The following is a 23,058-nucleotide window of genomic DNA, read 5'->3' on the forward strand; positions in this document are numbered from 1 at the left end:
TGAATAGATGCATCTGATATTACACCAGTATGAATGCAGGTGAATTCAAGTTCCAAGCTCAGAACCCAAAAAGCTAGCCGGTGAGGAAGTGAGACTCAGAAACAAGTAGCAGGACATCGCCGTGTACAAATTTTGAATGTTTCTCTAATATGTATGACAAAGCGAAACATTTTGTAAAGCAATATGAGCCTGTTTCGGTTATCTGATAATAAAATTAAGTTATTCAAAAAATAAAAAAAAAATTTTAATAAAAGAAAACAATTTAAGCACTTCCTTTAAATAAATGGACTAAAATCAGCGAAAAATGTCTCCTTATATAAAGACATATTCTTGCTAAACTTTGATTGTTAAGTTTTGACGTAGAAATTGCAAAAATGTTTATGAGAAATAAAAATATAAAAGTGGAACTCATCGAAAAATTACTTATAATTTTACTTCTCATATATATTTTTGCAATGTCTATGTCAATATTAAAAAATCAAAGTTTAGCAAGAATATGTCTTTATATAAGGAGACATTTTCGCTGATTTTAGTCCATTTATTTAAAGGAAGTGCTTAACATTTTTTATTTATTTTTGTTTCCTCCTTTTGTTCCTTTGCCACGGCGTCTTAACCTGTCTCTAAGGTTTCATGTTGTAGCACAACGAAAACTTACATACAAATCAATCCCAAAATTCCCTCCGTTTCTTAAGATTTTTCTAAATATCTCATCCCGTGCGCCCCTAACGAATCCTTTTGTATCCTGTCATCGGCTGTCATCGACCCCTGAATTAAGTTTGAAATTTCAAGTCTCTAGCTCATCGAGAAGTTACTTAAAAATCGATTACAATATTAGTATGAAAAGCGGACAAACATTCAACTTACCTAAGTAAATAAACAAAGAAAGCTACAATAAGTCAAATAAACGAGAAAGAAAAAGAGGATGAAACGTAAATAAAAATATAAAAGTTCCCTTGAATTAAATCAAATAATATATGAAAAGAAAAAAATAAAACAAAAAAATGTTAGATAAAAAAAAAATGAAAATGAAACCGAACATTACATACTCACCTGAGAGCTTTGGAGACAAAATAAGGGAAAATCACCCTGTAGAAATATGAACCTCGGGTAACCCTGAAATGTGTTTTTATGACATGGGTAGCAAATGGAAGGTATTAAAGAGTATTTTAAAAGGGAGTGGGCCATAGTTCTATAGGTGGACGCCATTTAGGGATATAGCCATAAAGGTGGACCAGGGGTGACTCTAGAATTTGTTTGTACGATATAAGTATCAAATGAAAAGTGTTAATGAGTATTTTAAAAGGGAGTGATCCTTCTTAGTTCTATAGATGGACGCCTTTTCGAGATAACGCCATAAGCGTGGACCAGGGGTGACTCTAGAAAGTGTTTGTACGATATGGGTATCAAACTAATGGTATTACTGAGGCTTTTTAAGGGAGTGGCCCTTAGTTGCATATGTGAAGGCGTTTTCGCGATATCGACCAAAATGTGGACCAGGGTGACCCAGAACATCATCTGCCGGGTACCGCTAATTTATTTATATATGTAATACCACGAACAGTATTCCTGCCATGATTCCAAAGGCTTTTGATTTCGCTCTGCAGAACCTTTTCATTTTCTTCTACTAAATATACATAGTAGGTGCTACACTTATTTTACAAAGTTTTTTCTAAAGTTATATTTGGCGTTATATTTGGTACAGAATTATGAATTTATCCGTCTTTGGTAATGAATTATCGCACTTTCCGGTTTTTCGAAATTTTTGGTATCGAAAAAGTGGGCGTAGTTATAGTCTTTTTTCGCTCATTTCATTAAGATACATCAAAATTAACTCAAGTTACCGTGTTTACGAACAGACGGATGGACGGACAGACAGACATAGCTAAATGAATTTCTTTTTTTGCTCACATCATTTTGATATATAGAATTCTATATCTATCTCGATTAGTTTATGCCGTTACGGGGTACCGTTATGCGAACAAAACTAATATCCTCTGTGAGCTCTGCTCAGCTGAGTATAATAACCACAAAAAAAAAAAAAACAAATTAAAAATGTACAATGAAACACAGTTTTAAACCAACAATTTTTACATATAAAATATGAAAAAAAAATTTATTTTTGAATTGATTGTTAAAGAACCAAATCAAATAATTAAGTAAAAACTAAAATTATAACAATTCAAATAAGGTAAAATAGACGTAAGTTAATTAAAAGTTTGTAAAATTTGGTTATTAAAACAAACTAACAAAATACAGTAAAAGAAAAAATGTATAAAAAATTGCAAAATAAAAAAATAAAGAGCAAAAAAAAGACAAATAAATAAAAAAAAAATAAACTTTGAAAATAAATCAATTAAACTAAAATAAAAATATTTAAAAATAAGTTATAAAATATAAAAATAATGAGCCAAAAATTATAAAATTAAAATGAATTTATAAAAACGAAACAAAATTTAAAAAACAAATAAAATACATAAATTTAAACAATTAAGTAAAATAGAATTAAATTAAAAAAATCAAACAGCAAGAAAAATTCGATCTTAAAATCAATATATCAAATAATTTAATTTAAAAAAATTTAAATAAAGAAAATACAAAATCACATTACTAAAAGAAAATAAAATTAATTGAAATAAATAGAATTCCTTAAAAACATAAGGAATGGAATAACAGAAAATTAAAATAAGGAAATGAAATTTAATAAAAAAAAATATAGAAAACTGAAATAAGCTTACAAAATTTATAAATAAAAATAAAACATGTAAAAAATAGAAAAACAAAATATAAAACAAAAATGTACAAAAAAACTTAAAAAAAAGTCAATACACTTTGAAAAGCAAATAAATAGAATTAAAAAAAAATCTATAAAAATAAAGTAAATAAGTAAGGAAGGCTAAGTTCGGGTGTAACCGAACATTACATACTCAGTTGAGAGCTGTGGAGACAAAATAAGGGAAAATCACCATGTAGGAAAATGAAACGAGGGTAATCCTGGAATGTGTTTGTATGACATGTGTATCAAATGAAAGGCATTAAAGAGTATTTTAAAAGGGAGTGGACCTTAGTTCTATAGGTGGACGCCTTTTCGAGGTATCGCAATAAAGGTGGACCAGGGGTGACTCTAGACTTTGTTTGTACGATATGGGTATCAAATGAAAGGTGGTAATGAGTATTTTAAAAGAGCGTGGGCCTAAGTTCTATAGATGTACGCCTTTTCGAGATATCGCGATAAAGGTGGCCAAGGGGTGACTCTAGAATGTGTTTGTACGATATAGGCATCAAACGAAAGGTGTTAATGAGTATTTTAAAAGGGCGTGGGCCTTAGTTCTATAGGTGGACACCTTTTCGAGATATCGCCATAAAGGTGGCCAAGGGGTGACTCTAGAATTTGTTTGAACGGTTCGGGTTTCAAATGAAAGGTGTTAATGAGTATTTTAAAAGGGCGTTGGCCTTAGTTCTATAGGTGGACGCCTTTTCGAGATATCGCGATAAAGGTGGCCAAGGGGTGACTCTAGAATTTGTTTGAACGATTCGGGTTTCAAATGAAAGGTGTTAATGAGTATTTTAAAAGGGAGTGGGTCTTAGTTCTATAGGTGACGCCTTTTCGAGATATCGCCATAAAGGTGGGCCAGGGGTGACTCTAGAATTTTTTTTAACGATATAGGTATCAAATAAAAGGTGTTAATGAGTGTTTTAAAAGGGAGTGGGCCTTAGTTCTATAGGTGGACGCCTTTTCGAGATATCGCCATAAAGGTGGGCCAGGGGTGACTCTAGAATTTGTTTGAACGATTCGGGTTTCAAATGAAAGGTGTTAATGAGTATTTTAAAAGGGCGTGGGTCTTAGTTCTATAGGTGGACGCCTTTTCGAGATATCGCCATAAAGGTGGGCCAGGGGTGACTCTAGAATTTTTTTGTACGATATAGGTATCAAATGAAAGGTGTTAATGGGTATTTTAAAAGGGAGTGGGCCTTAGTTCTATAGGTGGACGCCTTTTCGAGATATCGCTATAAAGGTGGGCCAGGGGTGACTCTAGAATTTTTTTGTACGATATAGGTATCAAATGAAAGGAGTTAATGAGTATTTTAAAAGGGCGTGGGTCTTAGTTCTATAGGTGGACGCCTGGACCAAGGTGGGCCAGGGGTGACTCTAGAATTTTGTTGTACGATATGGGTATCAAATAAAAGGTGTTAATGAGTGTTTTAAAAGGGAGTGGGCCTTAGTTTTATATGTGGTCGCCTTTTCGAGATATCGCCATAAACGTTGACCAGGGGTAACTCTAGAATGTGTTTGTACGATATGGGTATTAAATTAAAGGTATTAATGAGGGTTTTAAAAGGGAATGGTGGTAGTTGTATAAGTGAAGGCGTTTTCCAGATATCGACCAAAATGTGGACCAGGGTGACCCAGAACATCATCTGTCGGGTACCGCTAATTTATTTATATATGTAATACCACGAACAGTATTCCTTCCAAGATTCCAAGGGCTTTTGATTTCGCCCTGCAAAACTTTTTCATTTTCTTCTACTTAATATGCTAGGTGTCACACCCATTTTACCAAGTTTTTTTCTAAAGTTATATTTTGCGTCAATAGACCAATACACCTACCATGTTTCATCCATTTTTTCTTATTTGGTATATAGTTATGGCATTTTTTTCATTTTTCGTAATTTTCGATATCGAAAAAGTGGGCGTGGTCATAGTCGGATTTCGGACATTTTTTACACCAATACAAAGTGAGTTCAGATAAGTACGTGAACTGAGTTTAGTAAAGATATATCGATTTTTGCTCAATTTTTCGTGTTAAAGGCCGAGCGGAAGGACAGACGCCTTTTTCACCTTTTTTCACAGAAAATAATTATCGACTTAGAATCTAAGCCCCTACCAAATTTCACAAGGATTGGTACATTTTTATCCGACTTATGGCATTAGAAGTATTCTAGACAAATTAAATGAAAAAGGGCGGAACCACGCCCATTTTGAAAATTTCTTCTATTTTTGTATTTTGTTGCACCATATCATTACTGGAGTTGAATGCTGACATAATTTATTTATATACTGTAAAGGTATTAAATTTTTTGTTAAAATTTGACTTTTAATTTTTTTTTAAGTGGGCGTGGTCGTTCTCCGATTTTGCTAATTTTGATTAAGCACACATATAGTAATAGGAGTAACTTTCCTGCCAAATTTCATCGTAATATCTTCAACGACTGCCAAATTAAAGCTTGCAAAACTTCTAAATTACCTTATTTTAAAAGTGGGCGGTGCCACGCCCATTGTCCAAAATTTACTAGTTTTCTATTCTGCGTCATAAGTTCAACTCACCTACCAAGTTTCATCGCTTAATCCGTATTTGGTAACGAATTATCGCACTTTTAGATTTTTCGAAATTTTCGATATCGAAAAAGTGGGCGTGGTTATAGTCCGATATCGTTCATTTTAAATAGCGATCTGAGATGAGTACCCAGGAACCCACGTACCAAATTTCATCAAGATACCTCAAAATTTACTCAAGTTATCGTGTTAACGGACAGACGGAGGACGGACCGACGGACATGGCTCAATCAAATTGTTTTTCGCTACTGATGATTTTGATATATGGAAGTCTATATCTATCTCGATTCCTTTATACCTGTACAACCAACCGTTATCCAATCAAAATTAATATACTCTGTGAGCTCTGCTCAACTGAGTATAAAAATTAAAACAAGTAAAGTAAAACATATAAATAAAGTAAAATAAAATACTTTTATTCTATTTCTGCCTTTATTTTGTAAATTTTTATAAAAACTTTTTCCGAGCTCTAGGCCATGTAAACTGAAACAAAAATTTGTAAAATAAAATAAATTTAAAAAATCAAACAAAAACAAGTAAGGAAGGCTAAGTTCGGGTGTAACCGAACATTACATACTCAGTTGAGAGCTGTGGTGACAACATAAGGGAAAATAACCATGTAGGAAAATGAACCGAGGGAAACCCTGGAATGTGTTTGTATGACATGTATATCAAATGGAAGGTATTAAAGGGTATTTTAAGAGGAAGTGGGCCATAGATGTATAGATGGACGCCATTTAGGGATATCGCCATAAAGGTGGACCAGGCCTGACTCGAGAATTTATTTTGTACTATATGGGTATCAAATAAAAGGTATTAATGAGTACTTTAAAAGAGCGTGGGCCTAAGTTCTATAGATGTACGCCTTTTCGAGATATCGCCATAAAGATGGACCAGGGGTGACTCTAGAATTTGTTTGTACGATATGAGTATCAAATGAAAGGTGTTAATGAGTATTTTAAGAGGGCGTGGGCCTTAGTTCTATATGTGGACGCCTTTTCGAGATATCGCCATAAACGTGGACCAGGTGTGACAATAGAATTTGTTTGTACTATATGGGTATCAAATGAAAGGTGTTAATGAGTATTTTAAAAGGAAGTGGGCCTAAGTTCTATAGGTGGACGCATTTCGGAATATCGTTATAAAAGGGGACCTGGGTTGACTCTAGAATGCGTTTGTACAATATGGGTGTAAAACGAGAAGTGTAATAAGTGTTTTAAAAGGGAGTGGGCCTTTGTTCTACGGGTGGACGCCTTTTCGGGATATCGCCATAAACGTGGACCAGGGGTGACTCTAGAATGCGTTTTTACGATATGGGTATCAAATGAAAGGCGCTAATGAGTATTTTAAAAGGGAGTGGGCCTAAGTTCTATAGGTGGACGCCTTTTTGAGATATCGACATGAAGGTGGACCAGGGGAGACTCTAGTGCTCCACATTGGCGTTAGCTAACATGTATAGCTGAATTGTTACGAAACGGCTAAAATCGGTTAGGCAGTTAAACGCCAATCAATTATGATGATGTGTGTTTGTATGATGAAAATTGTCCTTTTATGTTACGTATACGCACCGGTGTCTGTCTTTTCACTTGGCATGGATTGGTTCGTTTTTAATAAAAAAACCTGCTAAAGAATTTTTTATTTAAAATCAATTTAAAATGGTCTTCCAAAATCAATTTTGCCATACACTTATTGTTGTGGCTGTTATAGCCGCAAAAACAGTCCTTGTAATTGTTATTGTCTATTACCCAATATTTGTATCTTTGTTTTTGTAGCAAAAGTCAGTGCAGTGGTCGCAACAAAAACAAATAATGCCATCCGGCAAGTTTTCTGAAGTGTTAGATAAAAAAATAAAAGTTTTAAAGAATTTTTTTCTTCATTTATCAAATTTTTTCGGTAAACAAATTTTCACAAGCCATTCATTAGTGTGCTAAAATTAGGTTTTGGTGACTTATCACAAAAACTTGAAGTGTACTTATGTTGTCATTGACGTTGACAATTGTAAAACGAAAAGAAAAACAAACAAGTAAAGAACAGAGCTTTTAGAAATTCTTTATTTCTCGTTGCATACTTTCGGGGGTCGCTGATAGTCGTCAATCTACTTCGTACACATGTAACATTTCAAACTCTCATCAACTCTCCAAAATCGCCTGATTCGCCACTTTTACAGAGTTATGTTAAAAATTTCGCTCATTCTGTTATTTCACGACATATGCATATACTGTGTCGCGTCATTCATCCAACTACCATTGAACTTGCTTGTCTGCCAGCATCAGCATGCTATGTGTTATTTGTCGTTGTTTTGTGCGCGACATGCATGGTCTGGCGCTTGTTTTAGATAACGGGTGTTTGTATGTACGTATGTACGTTCTACCAGTTGTTCACTATTCAACTTTGTTTGCGTATGTCTGCGTGCATTTAATGTATTTATCTGTTTATTCTTTTTTTTGACTTTTCCCACCTTTTTAACCAAAAAGTTACGTGTACGCAGTGCTAGCTGTGTTAGCTTTGCGTATGTCCTGTATTTACAGTGTTAGCCTATATTTTGTTGGCAGCGTTTGAAATGAAATGCAATCTAGTTAAATTATATAGACTTTTGAGCCCAGAAATAATTGCCAGGTTAGGCTATGTTGAACTGGCCGTATAGATTTCGCATAGACTGAATGACCGCATAGCCTTAAAAAAATAAATAAATGTAAGGCGCGATAACCTCCGAAGAGATCTAAGGCCGAGCTTCTCTTCCAATTTGCGTCGTGCTCCTCTTGATTTTTCCCTACAAATTGGCCGGACGGGACCTACATGTTTTATGCCGACTCCGAACGGCATCTGCAAGGCAGATGAGTTTTCACTGAGAGCTTTTCATGGCAGAAATACAATCGGAGCGCTTGCCAGACACTGCCGAGGGGCGACCCCGCTTAGAAAAAATTTCTTCTAATTGAAAAATCTTATTTCTAAAATTTTGATGTTGCTTTGCCCGGGAGTTGAACCCAGGGCATACGGTGGCGGAGCACGCTACCATCACACCACGGTGGCCCACCACCGCATAGCCTTACCGGAAGCTTTTTGAACGACCAAACTTAAAAACCATATCAAAAACCAGAACCTATGTTATAAAATAACTCCGTCCCCTTCGCAAATACTAAAAGCCTTCTAGGACCTGCGCCACTTGCTGCTACTAGATTTGGTAGCTGTATCACTCTTAATAGCTGGAGTCTTAGCCTGACGCATACCCACGAGAAGGCGATCGTACAAACCGGAAATACTGTCGCGATTTCTGCCTATTTAATATCACCTATATGGTTCTATGTAGCGTATTGTAGAGTATTTTTAGACGGAGGAAATGTTTTATGAACTGACCGCTACGTTTTAAGCTTCAATGGGAGACTCTCCTAGTGGAATATTCCCTTCTTTCTTTGAAGGGCTTCCCACTAAAACCTTACCTCTAACTCCCAGCGGAACTCCCAACGGAACTCTCATACATGGGAGCGTTTTAAGGATTTCTTTGAGTACGGATATTTTCGGCCATTATAAATCGGATCACGCTTCAGACAAGGCGATTTTCTATCCTGCGACTTCTTCAACATAGTGCTGGAGGAGATAACTGCAGCAGCAGAAGGAAACCGTATTGGTACATAATATTATCAGAGCGTAGAATGCTGACATATTCTGATGATATAGATAACAAAGACCTCAACAAACGTACGATAACAAGACCTTAACGTTCTACCTTCTCTGGACTATATAAAGTGCCAAGAAAAGTCGCTTTAAATAAGGACAGAGGAAACTTCGTGCTGTAATGCAAGAAAAAGGCGACACATTCGCACTTTAGAAACCACGTCATCTGTCAGTGGTTCTTTTGAAATTTTTTCGAAGCATTTAACAACTTCCCTAAGTTCCTGTATTCAAATTGTTGGCAGTTACATAACCACAATTTGAATATATTGAGCTGGATATTCTTATAAGTAGTGCGTTTATTTGCTACCCACCCCCTTCCCCCTGTTTCTACTGCAAATGCTGTTTAAAGGGCTCCTCATCCTATCATAAAGCAGACCAAGCGGACAGTGCCCGGTAATTGCTGTAGTGATCCAATTTTTTTTTTATGACACATTGAGTAGGTCATCTGTTCCGCTACTATCGTAGGTTGGCCAAGTTTACCTAGTTATCTTGCAAGTGTGCAAGTAATACCAGATTATTTTGATTGATATGAGGGGATGACGCAAGCCAACCGTCTACGTAGCATTTAGCAGAGTCCTTGCTTCTGCAGTTTCGTCTGCTTTCTCATTGTCCTCAGTGTTCCTATTACCAGGAAACCTTAAAATTGTAGTAAGGTGCGACTTGAAGACAGCTCTCGCCGCTGCTGACGACCATGGACCAAGTAATTGGGAAGTTAAGCGCCATGAGCGCTGCTTGATTTTTGAGGAAATGCTCCAACACCTTCAACAGGAGCGTACAAATTCCGAATTCGGACTGACAGCGACACCTTAAGTTGCTCAGAGAAGATTCCAGCCCACACGCCGCAGTCCATTTTAAACTCATCGGTGTAAAGTGAAATTGCGACCTCCCTTTGCACTCAGTCCCCTTTCCAGACCTCCTCTTGGAGTAAGCTTCAGCTTATGACACCTATCAAAATTTAGTGAAGTAATGTAATAATCTGATGAGGGGGCCACTGTTACAGTTTAACACGCGTGAAGATCAAGAGGTAGCTGCTGCTAGAGCTTATTTAGTGCGACAGTTAGATACGACCGTAGTGCACTTGCAACCCCTCCGAAGCTTGTTCGTCGTACTCTATACAAACAATAAATACATATATTATTATGGACGCTGACGATTCTTTTGCGCAAATGGCAGCCTATGTTATACCTTTTGATCCAAGGTTCGTTATTAGTTTCCAGCTAAGCTTGCTGTCTATCTCGACACCGAGATACCTGACCCTCGTGCAGAATGTGACGCCAGTGCCATTTAGGGAGAGAAGTGAATAGTGTGCTATTTTGTTATTGTTTGTAAACAGTATCAGCGTCGTCTGGAGCTTACTTTAAAACCGGTTTTGTCTGCCAAAGACGTGATGCCTTTGAAGTGCTTCCTCAAGTATTACCCCTAAGGTCGTAGGTAAAGAGCCTGATGAAACGATCAAGACGTCATCTGCGTATGCAACTATACTTCATTGAGCTCTTGTAGGATTTCGTCCAGTGCGACGACCCACCGAAGTGTTAGGGGGACCTTCCCCGTGGAGTTTCTCTACTCAGGAAGCTGGTAGTAGTAACCGTACTCATGTTAGCTTCTCTCCCATCTAGGTGGCGTGACTTTTATAGTTTCTTCCTGAGGCACAGGATAGAGCCTAAAGAGGTAATTAAGAGCCTTCACACATAGGAACAGACTAAAACATCAAGCACAATAGAGCTTAATAATGGACGCAGTGCATCGAGGCCTAATAATAACGGGCAATATGCGTAGCATACTTTCAGGCGGAATTTCTTATTTTGGTGTTTAGAATTGTGTAGCAGTTTTTATTAGCTAAATAAATTTCATTTCGAGTATGCGTGCATAGCTAAATCCGCCTGCCTGCAGCTATTAAGTAACTAACGTGCCTAAAAGTAGACTTCAAATATGTGAAACATTTGGAGAAAATGTCGGAAACCTAATACACCTCTCGTAAACCTGAACCAATTTAGGAATTCTGCCACTATATTCAGATTTAACGTACGGAAGGTCTTTCGATAAGTATAGGATCGTTTCTGGGTAAAACTTTGTTTCGCCTGTGCTATTTATGCAATGCCAGCTTTCAGAAAAATAATATGATTACTCTGTTGCTAAATTGTTGTTGCACAAAGTTGTTAATAAAACTATTTTTATGACAGCACTAAAAAATATAACGCAATCCAGATATTTGCACTGTTTTGATTAATAACAAAATTAAAAAGAAAACATATGAAAGTAGAATTACAATTTTCAGTGCAAAAATATAAACAAACAGTTTGTTTTTTCATGCAATTTTAAATCATTGCATACCTTTTGGCGCTACTGCATTCTATCGATGTTAAAAAAGTAACAAAGTGAAAATCTAAATTAGTGTAAAGTGCAGTGTTAATAATTTAACAAAAAACCAACATCAAAAAATCGAAAGCAAACAGCCATAAAACATTGCATATTTGCAGGCGCGTTCAGAATCAAGCAAATAAACGTTATTGCATTAGTGTCAAATAAAACAAAAGCAAAAAAAAATTGCATTTAAAATACAAAGTCACATCGCTGACTTTTATTTTATATTTAAACAATAAACTTTTCCTGACATGTGCTATAAATTTATTACCACTTAAGCCTACTGTGGCAAGTCAAGCATTGAGTTTTACAAATGCAAATAAAAAACTGTTGACAAAAAGTGCAGCACAACAACAAATATAAACGTGCTATTGTAAAAACAACTGCAGTTCCTCAACTTGTAAAGCTGTAAACGTCAATAGTCCTTATTGTTGTTATTTTTTATTTGATTGTTTCGATACAAGGAAATCATGGGCTTAATAAGCTTTAGCTTGTGGTGGATGTTTTTTATTAATGGTATACTGCAATATACCTCACTTCACAACATCATCTCTGTAGGTGCATCGCTGATTGAAACAACAACAAAAGCTAATGGTAAGTGAAAATAAATATTTACAAGCAAATTTTATTTAACTTATAATTGATAGCTAGGAAAAAGAAATTGATATTTTTAACGTGAAGTAAAGGGTGCTTCAATTATGATTGTATTGCGTAAATAATCCCCACAGGTAGAGAGGAAATATAAACTTGACTGGCACATACATAAATTATCGAATGAAATCCTTAAATTCATGAAATCTTTGAGGCTTTTGGGGAAAACATATTTCTTAGACGTAGAGTAGAGGTTTACACCGATCACGTTATCGGCGGCGGCGGCATAGGCTCTATTATATACCGGCGGCGGCGGCGTGTGAGGTGCGCCGGTGTACGCCGGTGTTCTTACTTTAAAAAGCTTGATTTTTCTATTCAAAAAAATAGTATTTAGGAAAGGTTTTGTTTGTATGTACTTAAGGAAATCAACGTGTTGTCCTTTTCGGAAAGATCCGGGGTTTTTGCCTCAAGATCTGGCAGACTGCTCAAAAATTTTCAGGAGTAGCTCCTTGCGGAGGGATTGTCCCTCGCTCACTTACTCCAGAGCGACTTCGAACCTAACCACGGTCTTTGGAATTGGTACTCGCGCCACACGATATCAGTCACAACATCATAGCCGCTGTGCCACTACAACTGCTTGGCAGCTCGTGCCAAATGTTGTATTTAACTTTGTAGTGCATACGAATTGTACCGTTTCATTTTTCTTGTACTTAATTTAAGAACATTCGTTCTCATTAATAGACCATTTGTTCATAATTTAAGACAAGCCGTTCTCTTTTAAAGAAAATGGTGTCAGTTCAAGAACAAGGTTGTTGCTTTAAGAACAGGTCGTTCGTTTTTCAAGAACAAAAAAGTAAGAACATGAAGAGCTTGAATTGAGTCCGTTGGTGCTGGATTTTAGAACGGTGTTTTTCTCTGAGTGTATGCCCTGGTTTCACACCCTGGGCAAAGCAACATCAAAATTTTAGAACTAAGGTTTTTGAATTAGAAGAAAATTTTTCTAAGCGGGGTCGCCCCTCGGCAGTGTTTGGCAAGCGCTCCGGGTGTATTTCTGCTATGAAAAGCTCTCAGTGAAAACACATCTGCCTTGCAGATGCCATTCGGAGTCGGCATAAAACATGTATGTCCCGTCCGGCCAATTTGTAGGGAAAATCATGTCGAGCATGACCCAAATTGGAAGAGAAGCTCGGCCTTAGATCTCTTCGGAGGTTATCGCACCTTACATTTATTTATTTAATTATGTATGTAGGTGTTAAGCAATATATTGTTCTTTTAATCGTTTACGTTATAGCTTAAGGATTAAGGTTATTTAGTGTTAATTGAAAGTTCTTTGTAATAATTTTAAGTTAAGTAGATTTCGGCATTAAGCGTGATTTTGTGTGTTTCAAGCAATATAATTTAATGCATTTATAGCGCATGCGCAAGCTCGGATACCAATACTAGAGGTGAATCTTTATTTACTTTTATTGTAGATGAGAGGCATTGTATATGTAATAGGGGGAATGACCCGAGTTTTATTACTGCGGTAAGGGAGGAGGTTCTGGACCTCACCCTTGTTAGAAGAGAACTGGAAGGTCGGATATCTGGCTGGAGGGTTCTCAACGAGCACTCATTCTCTGATCACAGATATATTCAGTTCTCGGTGAACGAAGAACGTCCCTGTAAAATATCTTTTAGGAACCCTAAAAGTACTAACTGGGACTTGTATTGTAGGAAGCTGGAAGAGCTATTGCCTGCGGCGCCTATCGTTAGTTCAGACCTGTACGAATCTGAGATAGACGTTCTGGTGGACAACTTCACCTCGGCAAGCAATAGCGCCTTTCAACTGTCCTGCTCATTGAAAACTTAGAGGGGGAAGGGCAAGCCGCCCTGGTGGCCGGATTACCGACGACCTAAGAGCGTCCAGTCGCCGGCTCTTCAAAAGAGCCAGGAGGTGTAAATTACCCTCGGACGGGGAGCTCTATAAGGTGAGTCTGGTGATTTATAAATATGAAATAAGGATAGTCAAGCGAGATGCTTGGCGAAGCTTCTGCGAAAACGTAGAAGACTGCAATGAATCCGAGAGGCTTAGAAAAATACTCTCTAGGAATCCCGCTCATCTGGGGTATCTGAGTGATGATGGTGGGGACTGGTCGATGAGTAGCGAGGAGTCCCTAAAGCTTTTAACCGATAATCATTTTGTCGATGTCCCAGTTGCGCAGGCATTTTCGCCTGCATGGTCTGCGGACGTTGGCCATGCAAAAGTGCCTGCCATTCCAATACGGGAAAGTCAAATAATCTGGGCTATAGGGTCGTTCAAGCCCTGCAAGTATCCGGGCCCGTACGGAATCATTCCTGCGCAACTTCAAAAGTCTTTGGGGATTTCCTGCCGCTGGTTGGCTATCATTTACACTAACTGCCTCAGGCTTAACTATATCCCGAAGTCTTGGCACACGGTTAGGGTTATTTTCATTCCGAAAGCCGGCAGAAGCTCTCATGTATCACCTAAGGATTTCAGGCCAATCAGTCTCTCGTCGTTTCTTCTTAAGACGTTTGAGCACTTGATTGACCTGTACCTATGGAAGAGGATGCCTCGGGGGTTACTGTCGGCTTCACAGCATACGTACTGCAAGGGCAGATCGACGGAAATGGCTCTCCATTCGATTGTAAAGCAAATAGAGGGGTCCCTAGAACACAAAGAGTATGCTCTGGGTGCCTTTCTAGACATCGAGGGGGCTTTTAACAATATCCTACCGGGGGCAATCGAAAGAGCTCTGGTGGGTTTTGGAGTCGAGGCGGCTCTGGTTGAATTTATTAGCAAACTTCTATGCGGCAGAATTGTCGCAGCGGAGTGGGGAGGGGCCATAATTAAGAGGAAGGTGTGCGGGGGCACGCCACAGGGGGCTGTCCTATCTCCCCTCCTCTGGGTTGTGGTAGTCAAGGAGCTTCTTGTGGAGCTGGAAGCCAATGGTTGTTGGGTGGTTGTCTATGCAGATGACCTCGCTATCCTAGTCAGACGTAAATTTCTGGGCACCCTGCGCCATATTCTGCAGGGCTTCCTGGATACCGTCGCTAGGTGGGCTGAATCATGTGGATTGGCGGTCAACCCGTGAAAAACGGAATTTGTTCTTTTTACAAGGAGATATAAGATGGCCGATTTCAGAACTCCCTCGATTGGAGGGGTACCGTTGGTACTTTCTGATAGGGTTAAATATTTGGGGATTGTTTTGGACAAGAAACTGTCCTGTAGCCCCAATGTGGAAGATCGGGCCAGGAAGGCCGCCATTGCCTTCTAATGCTGCAGAGGGGCTATCGGAAAGAGATGGGGACTCTCGCCAGGAGTAGTACACTGCCTTTATGAGATGGTGGTCAAGCCGATTCTGCTATATGGGGGGCTGGTCTGGTGGAAAGCACTGGACACGGCGAGCACCTCCAAAATGTTAATGTCCGTGCAACGTACGGCGCTGATAGGTACCAGTGGCGCTCTCAGAACATCACCTTGGCACTGAACGTCATGCTGAACATATACCCAGTAGATATTGCGGGAAAGGCGGCCGCGGCAAGGTCGTTGGTCAGGCTTCGTGATATGGGATATGGGCTTTATGACCGCGGACACTCTAGCCTTCTTACCAGTTACGACTTTATCCCGGACAGAACGGACTATTGTATGCCGATAACTGCTCCCTATACAACCTCCACCCCAGTCATTCCACCGAGAGAGGAATGTGGAAGAGGAATTATCTGGGGCATGGGACAGGTTAACTTGCTCACGGATGGGTCGAAGCTGGATGGAAAGATTGGTGGGGGGGGGGGGGGGGGTCTTTTGTCAAGAGCTAAATGTAAGCCGCAAGTTTAAGTTGGCTGAAGAAGGTGGCGGTGGAAGGAATGCTATCCAGTGCTACTACGGTTAGGGAATTTAACATCTACTCTGAAAGCAAAGCGGCTATCAAGGCCTTGAGCTCAACTACCGTGCGCTCGAGGGTGGTCTGGGAGTGCCTGATCTCGCTTGCGATTGTATCGAATTATTTTAAAATTAAGATTATCTGAGTCCCGGGCCATATTGATATTCCGGGTAACTGTCAAGCGGATCTCTTGGCCCGCATCGGTACAACTGAACCGGATGAAGATGGCTGTAGTGATTTCGGGATCCCGCTGGCCATCTTTGGGCCTGGAGTCAGCTCAGCAAACGTTGGGCGGATACCACGTCTTGCAGGGTAGCAAGATCTTTCTGGCCGAAAGTGGATGGCAGGAGGTCTGCTGAAATAATTGGGTTCACCAAGGCTCACCTATCAATGGTCATTGGGGTTTTGGCAGGGCACTGTCCCAAGGGTATCTATGCGGTACGTCTCAATATACTGGAAACTCCATCCTGCTGCAGCTGTATGGAGGGTGATGAGGTGGAATACCCAAATCACTTTATGCTTGATTGCCCAGCTTTTGCCAGAACTAGGCGAAAGTACTTCGGTCGCGACTCACTTGGATCTCCCGAGGATTTATCCAAAGTTGATATCGGTAACATTCGGAGCTTTATCAGTGCTACCCAACGATTCTCAAGCAGCTAGATGTAAGTCACCGTTATTTTTGGTGTATGTGGATCACAACGGACATTCGTGTTGTCCAAGTGAGCTATCCTTATCAGGGCATCTACCACCTAACCTAACCTAACCTAGCGCCTGCGCTGCAAATTAAAGAAATTAAAATTTTTTGTTGTTTTATGTTTTATGAATTTAATCAAGATCTTGCACTTTTGTCTTTTTATTAAAGACATACCGTAATACCTTCGCTATTTTATGTCCGCAGACAGTTTGTGCTATGAAATGTTATATTTTTTACGATGGCTTCGTTTTGAAACAGTACCCGCAGAGCTCCAAATACACAGGAAACCTGTTTTGTAGTAGTATGTGTGTTAGAGAAGAATTATGAACAAAATTTGAGCATGGAATTCACGCGTGAGATGTTTCCTGCTTGAAGCACTGATGACCTGACACGAAAAATTCATTCTCACTCAATTCTTTTCCAGGAATGGGTCTTGAAATATCAGAAGGCTATAGAGTTGCCTAAAATACTCAAAAAAAAACTCCAAGAATACCGTTCGGTTTCATTATTTTCAAATAAATCAGCAAGTAAGCCGATAAACAATTGTTCAAATTTATAAGAAAGGCAAAGTTTTGTTGAAATTTTTTGTGGTAGATAAGCGAAAAAATATGAAATAATATATTTCGATTGCGTTGCTTAGCTTTGTTGCTCTGGCACCGCCATAAGATTACAATGAATGGCTAGCCCCTTTTTTCACTTTGGTGCGTCCAAAACGTTTACGTACATTAAGCTGGGTTAATTTGCATGGACGAAAGTTAACCCATATCGCGCCATCGATTTTTCGATAGGTTTTGGGCTCAGGAAAAAAAGTTCCACTAAGCATCCCCAAAATAATTTTCGTGTCTGCAAAATTTGAGTTTTTTAACCTTTTTTCTTTGATTTTTAAGGTTTTCTTCATGACCTACTTAAAAATTTTCATTTGATTTTTAAATTTGAATGTATACCCTGTCCGATTCAAACTTGTCCGCTAAAAACTTTGGCGATAACAGTTTTTTGAAAAAAAAAAAATATATATATTTTTTTGGGTTTTGAGGAGTGTTTTTTTTAAGGGTTTCTTCAGAAACGTGCAAAAGTGTTGACGATGAAAACGAATTTGTCTCATAGTTCCTATCCCGCTTAAAATTGTGCGATAAAAAAGTTGGCATTAACAGTTGAAAAAAATTTTTGTTTTTTGTTTTTGGGACTTGCTTTGGTCGAAATCGATTTTTTTTCATTTGCAAGGCTCCAAATCATTTTTTATGTATATGTTTCCGTTAGACCCACCAATAAGTATACCAAAGTGATCAGGGGACGAGCTAAGTTGATTTAGCCAAGTCCGTATGTCCGTCCGTCCGTCCGTCCGTCAATCTGTCCGTTTGTTTGAACGCAAACTAGTTCCTAAATTTATGAGATATTTTGATGAAATTTGGTAAGCCGGCATATTTTGATGGGGGTTTTGACATTTGTTGGAATCGACCGGATCGGACCACTATAGCATCTACCTCCCATACAATCGATTTTTCAGTAAGAGGGTGTTCGCCATTTCTGCCCCATTTCTGCCTCATTTTAACAGCTAGCAACATCAAATTTTACCACAAGCTTACGTATTGGGCATAGATGTTTGTCGGAAAAAATCGTCAAGAGCGGACATATTTATAATAAAAATCGATTACAGCCGACTGTTCAGGTAAGAGGATTTTCAGCATTTTTTTCGAAACGCAAAAAACGTATAAGAGATTACGAAATTAGGCCACTTGGTGAAGTATCTGCTTTGTCGTCCGCAAAAGGCTTTTAATTAAACATGTTGCGTTAACCTATACGTATACCTACAATTTATCTCAGCTGTTAAAAATGGAATATCACAACGCTCCAAAAAACACGGCCTCTATGCATCCATTTACATCAATGCGAAGACTAAGAAGCTGACTTTTTTACCAATCGAAAGTTGCTACCAAAACCCGTTTCGTGTGCAACCCTGCGATGAACGGTGTTGTAACTGATAAATTATCCACGTGTGAAAAAGAGTTATTTTTTTCTTCAGGTTTGCAATCTTGAAATCAATTCGAGTTTTTTGATATTCCAGTGGACAATTTTGAGCAAATTTTCGGTGAAAATCATAAACCAAACCTTTAACATGTTATTCTGAAATGCCCAAATTTGGTTTTGAGCATGATGGCATCTATGGCCAATATTATAAAAAATGCACAATTTCACGCTCCCTCAGAGAGCGAGAATTTTCATAGCAGGTCAGGTCAAGTACAAGCGAAAACTTCACTGCTTGCTCTGCTGAATCTCAGTCGCTACACCCACACGACGGGTAGGTGAACGCCGAATAAGTATCCGATGCTCCACGAAGCTTCTGTGGGCATCTCTCTTTTGAAAGTATTTACAGTTCTCTGCCGACAGTCATTAAATTACATCCATTAAATCTTTCTTCGCATCTGCCCTAATGAATGGCTGAGAATAATGTACGGCATCAAGAGAAGACAAAATGTTACTGGGAATATTAGAAAGAAAATTCTTCTCGGCTCTTATCGTAGAAGTTGAATACTGCAAAAAAAAATGTAAATGGTACACTGTTCAGATCCTGGCGTACGAATGGCAAATAGAACAAGTCGATCAATACCCGAATTGGTAGCAGAGTAGAGCGAGCGTTCCGCGAATTTTATTTTATCAGGTAAATGAACACTTGTGCTCTATGAGCACCCCAGTTTTCGCCAGTTATCGACAAGAAGGGTTATCAGTCATGCTTTGCCAGAAGATGGCTAAACTGGTTTTCTTGTTATTGTTGTAGCGATGAAGACGATTCCCCTAAAGTTTTGGTGAGGATTATCGATGTCGATGGCCGGATAACAAAAACCATTAAGATATAAGTCGACCATCCCGGGAACGATTAATTATGACCATATTGAACCTTCTAGGTCATCTCGCTCCTCCCTATCTAGTTCCATGAGAAACTTTGGGTTAGCAGGGCCTCACCTGCTAAAAAAACAGGATTCGTCATGTGAAAGTGAGGTTGACAATAGGGTAGCTGGTTGCACCGGCACACTTGAAAGGCTTGCGCTACACAACCCTTGAATCATTGGGTACTTTAGTAGCCCATTATGGCAGACATTCCTTCGGCGGGTATATTCTAGGCCCTTGAACCTTAATCTAATGTAGAGTGGCATAAGGCCAACGGCCAGGCACAACGTTTTATCGATATCTACTTAATAATAAACCGACCTTACTCCGATAACGAACTGGTAACACCGTGCTGAAAAATCTATAATTTTTCGATATCAATCCGATTACTTTTGATGAAAACTCAATAATTTTTGGTAACAAATAGATAACTTTTCGACAGGAAATCGATAACACAAGGCAACCATCGTTAACGAATCGAAACTTTTTCGAAAAGAAATATATATATAATTTTTTGTAGTTAATAATAATCGATAGCCTGTCAATAAGCAATCGATAACTTTAATTAATTTTTTGATACCAAATTGATACTTGTCGATTAAAAATCGAAAACTTTGTGCTATCTTTTCGAAAAATAGTCGATAGCTTTTCAATAAAAAATAGACAATTTTTCTACAAACCTGTGTATAACTCGTCGATAAAGAATCGGTAACTCATTGAAACATTTGTTATCGATATAAAAATTTAACAACAAATCGATAACTCGTTTGCAGCCCGTCGATAGCATACATGTAATACAACGATAAGAAATGGATAACATGTCTGTTATGCGTCAAAAGCAAACTATCAATTCATCGATAAGAAACTCTAAGCACTTCGATAAAAATTGATAGCACGTCATCCGGTTTCGGTGCTGCCGAAGTTATAGATGATAATAGTCAAATACATATAATTGTATGACCCGAAAAATTTTCGATTTCTTTTCAATAAATTTTCGACAAATAATCGATAATTTTATCAATAGTATATCAATAGCTTTTCAGAAAAAATTGATAACTCTTCGATGGCGAATCGACACATTTTCCGTAAGTTTGGATAACTTTTCGTTAACATTTTTCATAGATAATAGATAACTTTTCAATAATGAAACGATAACTCGTCAATAAATAATTGGTATCTCATTGAGAACCTTTGTTATCGATAGAAATAACAACCATTTGATTACAAATCGATAAGTCGCGTGTACCTCGTCGATAACACACCGCTAACTCGTCGATAAAAAATATATATCACGCCCATAATACGCCGATAACAAACTGACAACTTATCGCTAACAAACCGTTAACATGTTAACATTTCAATGGCAAATCGATAAAACGCCGTGCTTTTTTCGTTCCGACTTCGGTTTTAGATTCTAGTATTTCCTTTCTTCTCCCTAAACATACAAAAATTGCACGTTTAAATGTACAAGGTATGATTTAACTTGAGTATAAGAACAGAATTCTTTAAGCAATTGTTACTTTAACGCAGTAAGTGTAAATTAAGATAAGAACACCATACGCATATTACTTTTCAACAATTGCGTGTCCGTAGTTACTGATAAACAATTTTAAGTGCGAAAATCTTACGAGTAGCTGTGTACAGTAAGCTTGGTCGATTTACTAACCTATCAGGAAAAAAAAGTTCCACTAAGCATACCCAAAAATAAAAAGATGAAAAAAAAATTTTTTAGGACTACCTTTATATAAATGGACCAAAAAATAGAAGGCAATTTTTGCTTTAATATAGACATAACCTTGCTGAATTTTGACTAAAAAACTTAAACAATAGCTCTTGTAAAAAATTTTGGGATTTAAAACTGTAAAGGTGGAGCGCAATCTTCCAATTTAAGGCAAATTATGTACTAGGGATTAACTAATAGATTACTTAAATTATGCACGCGCTCTATCTTTATAATTTTAAATCCCAAAATTCTTTTACAAGAGCTATTGCTAAAGTTTTTTAGTCAAAATTCAACAAGATTATGTGTGTATTAAAGGAAAAATTGCCTTCTTTTTTTTGCTCCATTTATATAAAGGTAGTCCTTAAAATTTTTTTATCGTTTTTTTATTGGTGGCTCTAACGGAAACATATACATAAAAAATGATTTGGAGCCTTGAAAATGAAAAAAAAAATCGATTTCGACAAAAACAAGTCCTAAAAACAAAAAAAAAATTTTTTTTTAAACTGTTAGTGCCAACGTTTTTATCTCATAATTTTAAGCGGGATAGGGACAATGAGACAAATTCGTTTTCATCGGCAATACTTTTGCACGTTTCCGAAGAAACCCTTTAAAAAAAAATGGCGAAAAAATAAATTTTTTCACCAAAACACTCCTCAAAATCCAAAAAATGTTTTTTTTTTTTCAAAAAACTGTTATCGCCAAAGTATTTAGCGGACAATTTTGAGTCGGACAGGGTAAAAAACCGTAAAAACCATAAAAATCAAAGAAAAAAAGTCAAAAAACTCAAATATTGGGGGCTCGAAAATTATTTTTTTTAGTTTTACCTTTATTTAAGTCGCTTTCATGTTTGTCCCCTCATTTCCATACGAATTTTTGACCCACGGAAAAGTCTTTTTCTGTAACTTCCCGTCGAGCTAGACACTTGATACTCAGAGCATAGTTCAGATCTGGGAGACATTACAATGCACGTGAAAAAAATCCGCTAGGTGGCGCACGGATCGAGATATGCAAAACATTAATTTTAAAATAGAAATTTTGCGATCGACTTTTTACTAACTTCTCGGTGATCCAGAGACTTGAAACTTAGCACATAGTTTGCGAGTCGATGGCACTCATATATGTAATACTCCTATATTGCTAATAGAAAATGCTCGCAATTTGTTTTGAATTCGAAATTAAAACAAGACAGCCTATAAAATTTTTGTGATTGTAGCAGCATAAGTGTGACAAGAAAAATTTCAAATTTAGGTACATTCGATTATTGAATACAAAAACAAAAACGTTTAAATAGAAATATATCGGCACTCTGATATTTGGGAATGTACCTAGCCTTTTGTAGCAATATAGGAGTATTACGTATATTATGACACTACAATTCATTGAAAACAAAATGCTGTCAGGTGGCAGACGAATCGAGATAAACGAAAATCCCTGAAAATCCCTGAAAAAACGCATGGAATCTTGCGATCGATTTTTAAGTAACTTTCCGGTGCGCTAGAGACCTGAAACGTGGGCCGTGAGTCAGAACCCGGTGACAATGCAATATTAGATCAAAAAAATTTAGTTAGGTGGCGCATGGATCGAGATATTAAGAAAATTAATCTTGATTTGGGAATTTTTCAATCCATTTGTAACTAACTTTCCGGTTACCTAGAAACTTGTAGCTTAGCACATAGTTTGCGAGTCGATGGCACTACAATTCGTGGAAAATAAAATGCCGCCAGGTGGCATACGAATCGAGATAAACGAAAATCTCTGAAAATCCCTGAAAAAACGGAGGGAATCTTGCGATCGATTTTTAAGTAACTTCCCGGTGTAGCTCACCTGAAACTTAGGCCGTGAGCCAGAACCCGGTGGCAATGCAATATTTGATCAAAAACATTTCGTTAGGTGGCGCATGGATCGAGATGTTAAGAAAATT

At 37.8% G+C, this 23,058-nt stretch overlaps 1 protein-coding gene across 13 annotated transcripts in view; it reads left to right on the plus strand.

Annotated features, from left to right (window-relative positions):
* Window positions 1–23,058, plus strand: part of LpR1 (Lipophorin receptor 1) — a 1,438,611-nt gene that overhangs the window by 824,541 nt on the left and 591,012 nt on the right. For 3 of the 13 annotated variants that reach the window (XM_067758149.1, XM_067758154.1, XM_067758169.1), the window contains exon 2: window positions 11,185–11,959. The exons of 9 other annotated variants lie outside the window; for them this stretch is intronic. In XM_067758149.1, the coding sequence (XP_067614250.1) occupies window positions 11,836–11,959 (124 nt within the window). In that variant the 5' untranslated portion in view covers window positions 11,185–11,835. The remainder of the gene's footprint in view (window positions 1–11,184; window positions 11,960–23,058) is intronic. One more of the 13 variants, XM_067758164.1, reaches the window with a different exon arrangement.

This window comes from Eurosta solidaginis, chromosome 1, assembly GCF_040869045.1.
Source record: "Eurosta solidaginis isolate ZX-2024a chromosome 1, ASM4086904v1, whole genome shotgun sequence".
Taxonomy (NCBI): domain Eukaryota; kingdom Metazoa; phylum Arthropoda; class Insecta; order Diptera; family Tephritidae; genus Eurosta; species Eurosta solidaginis.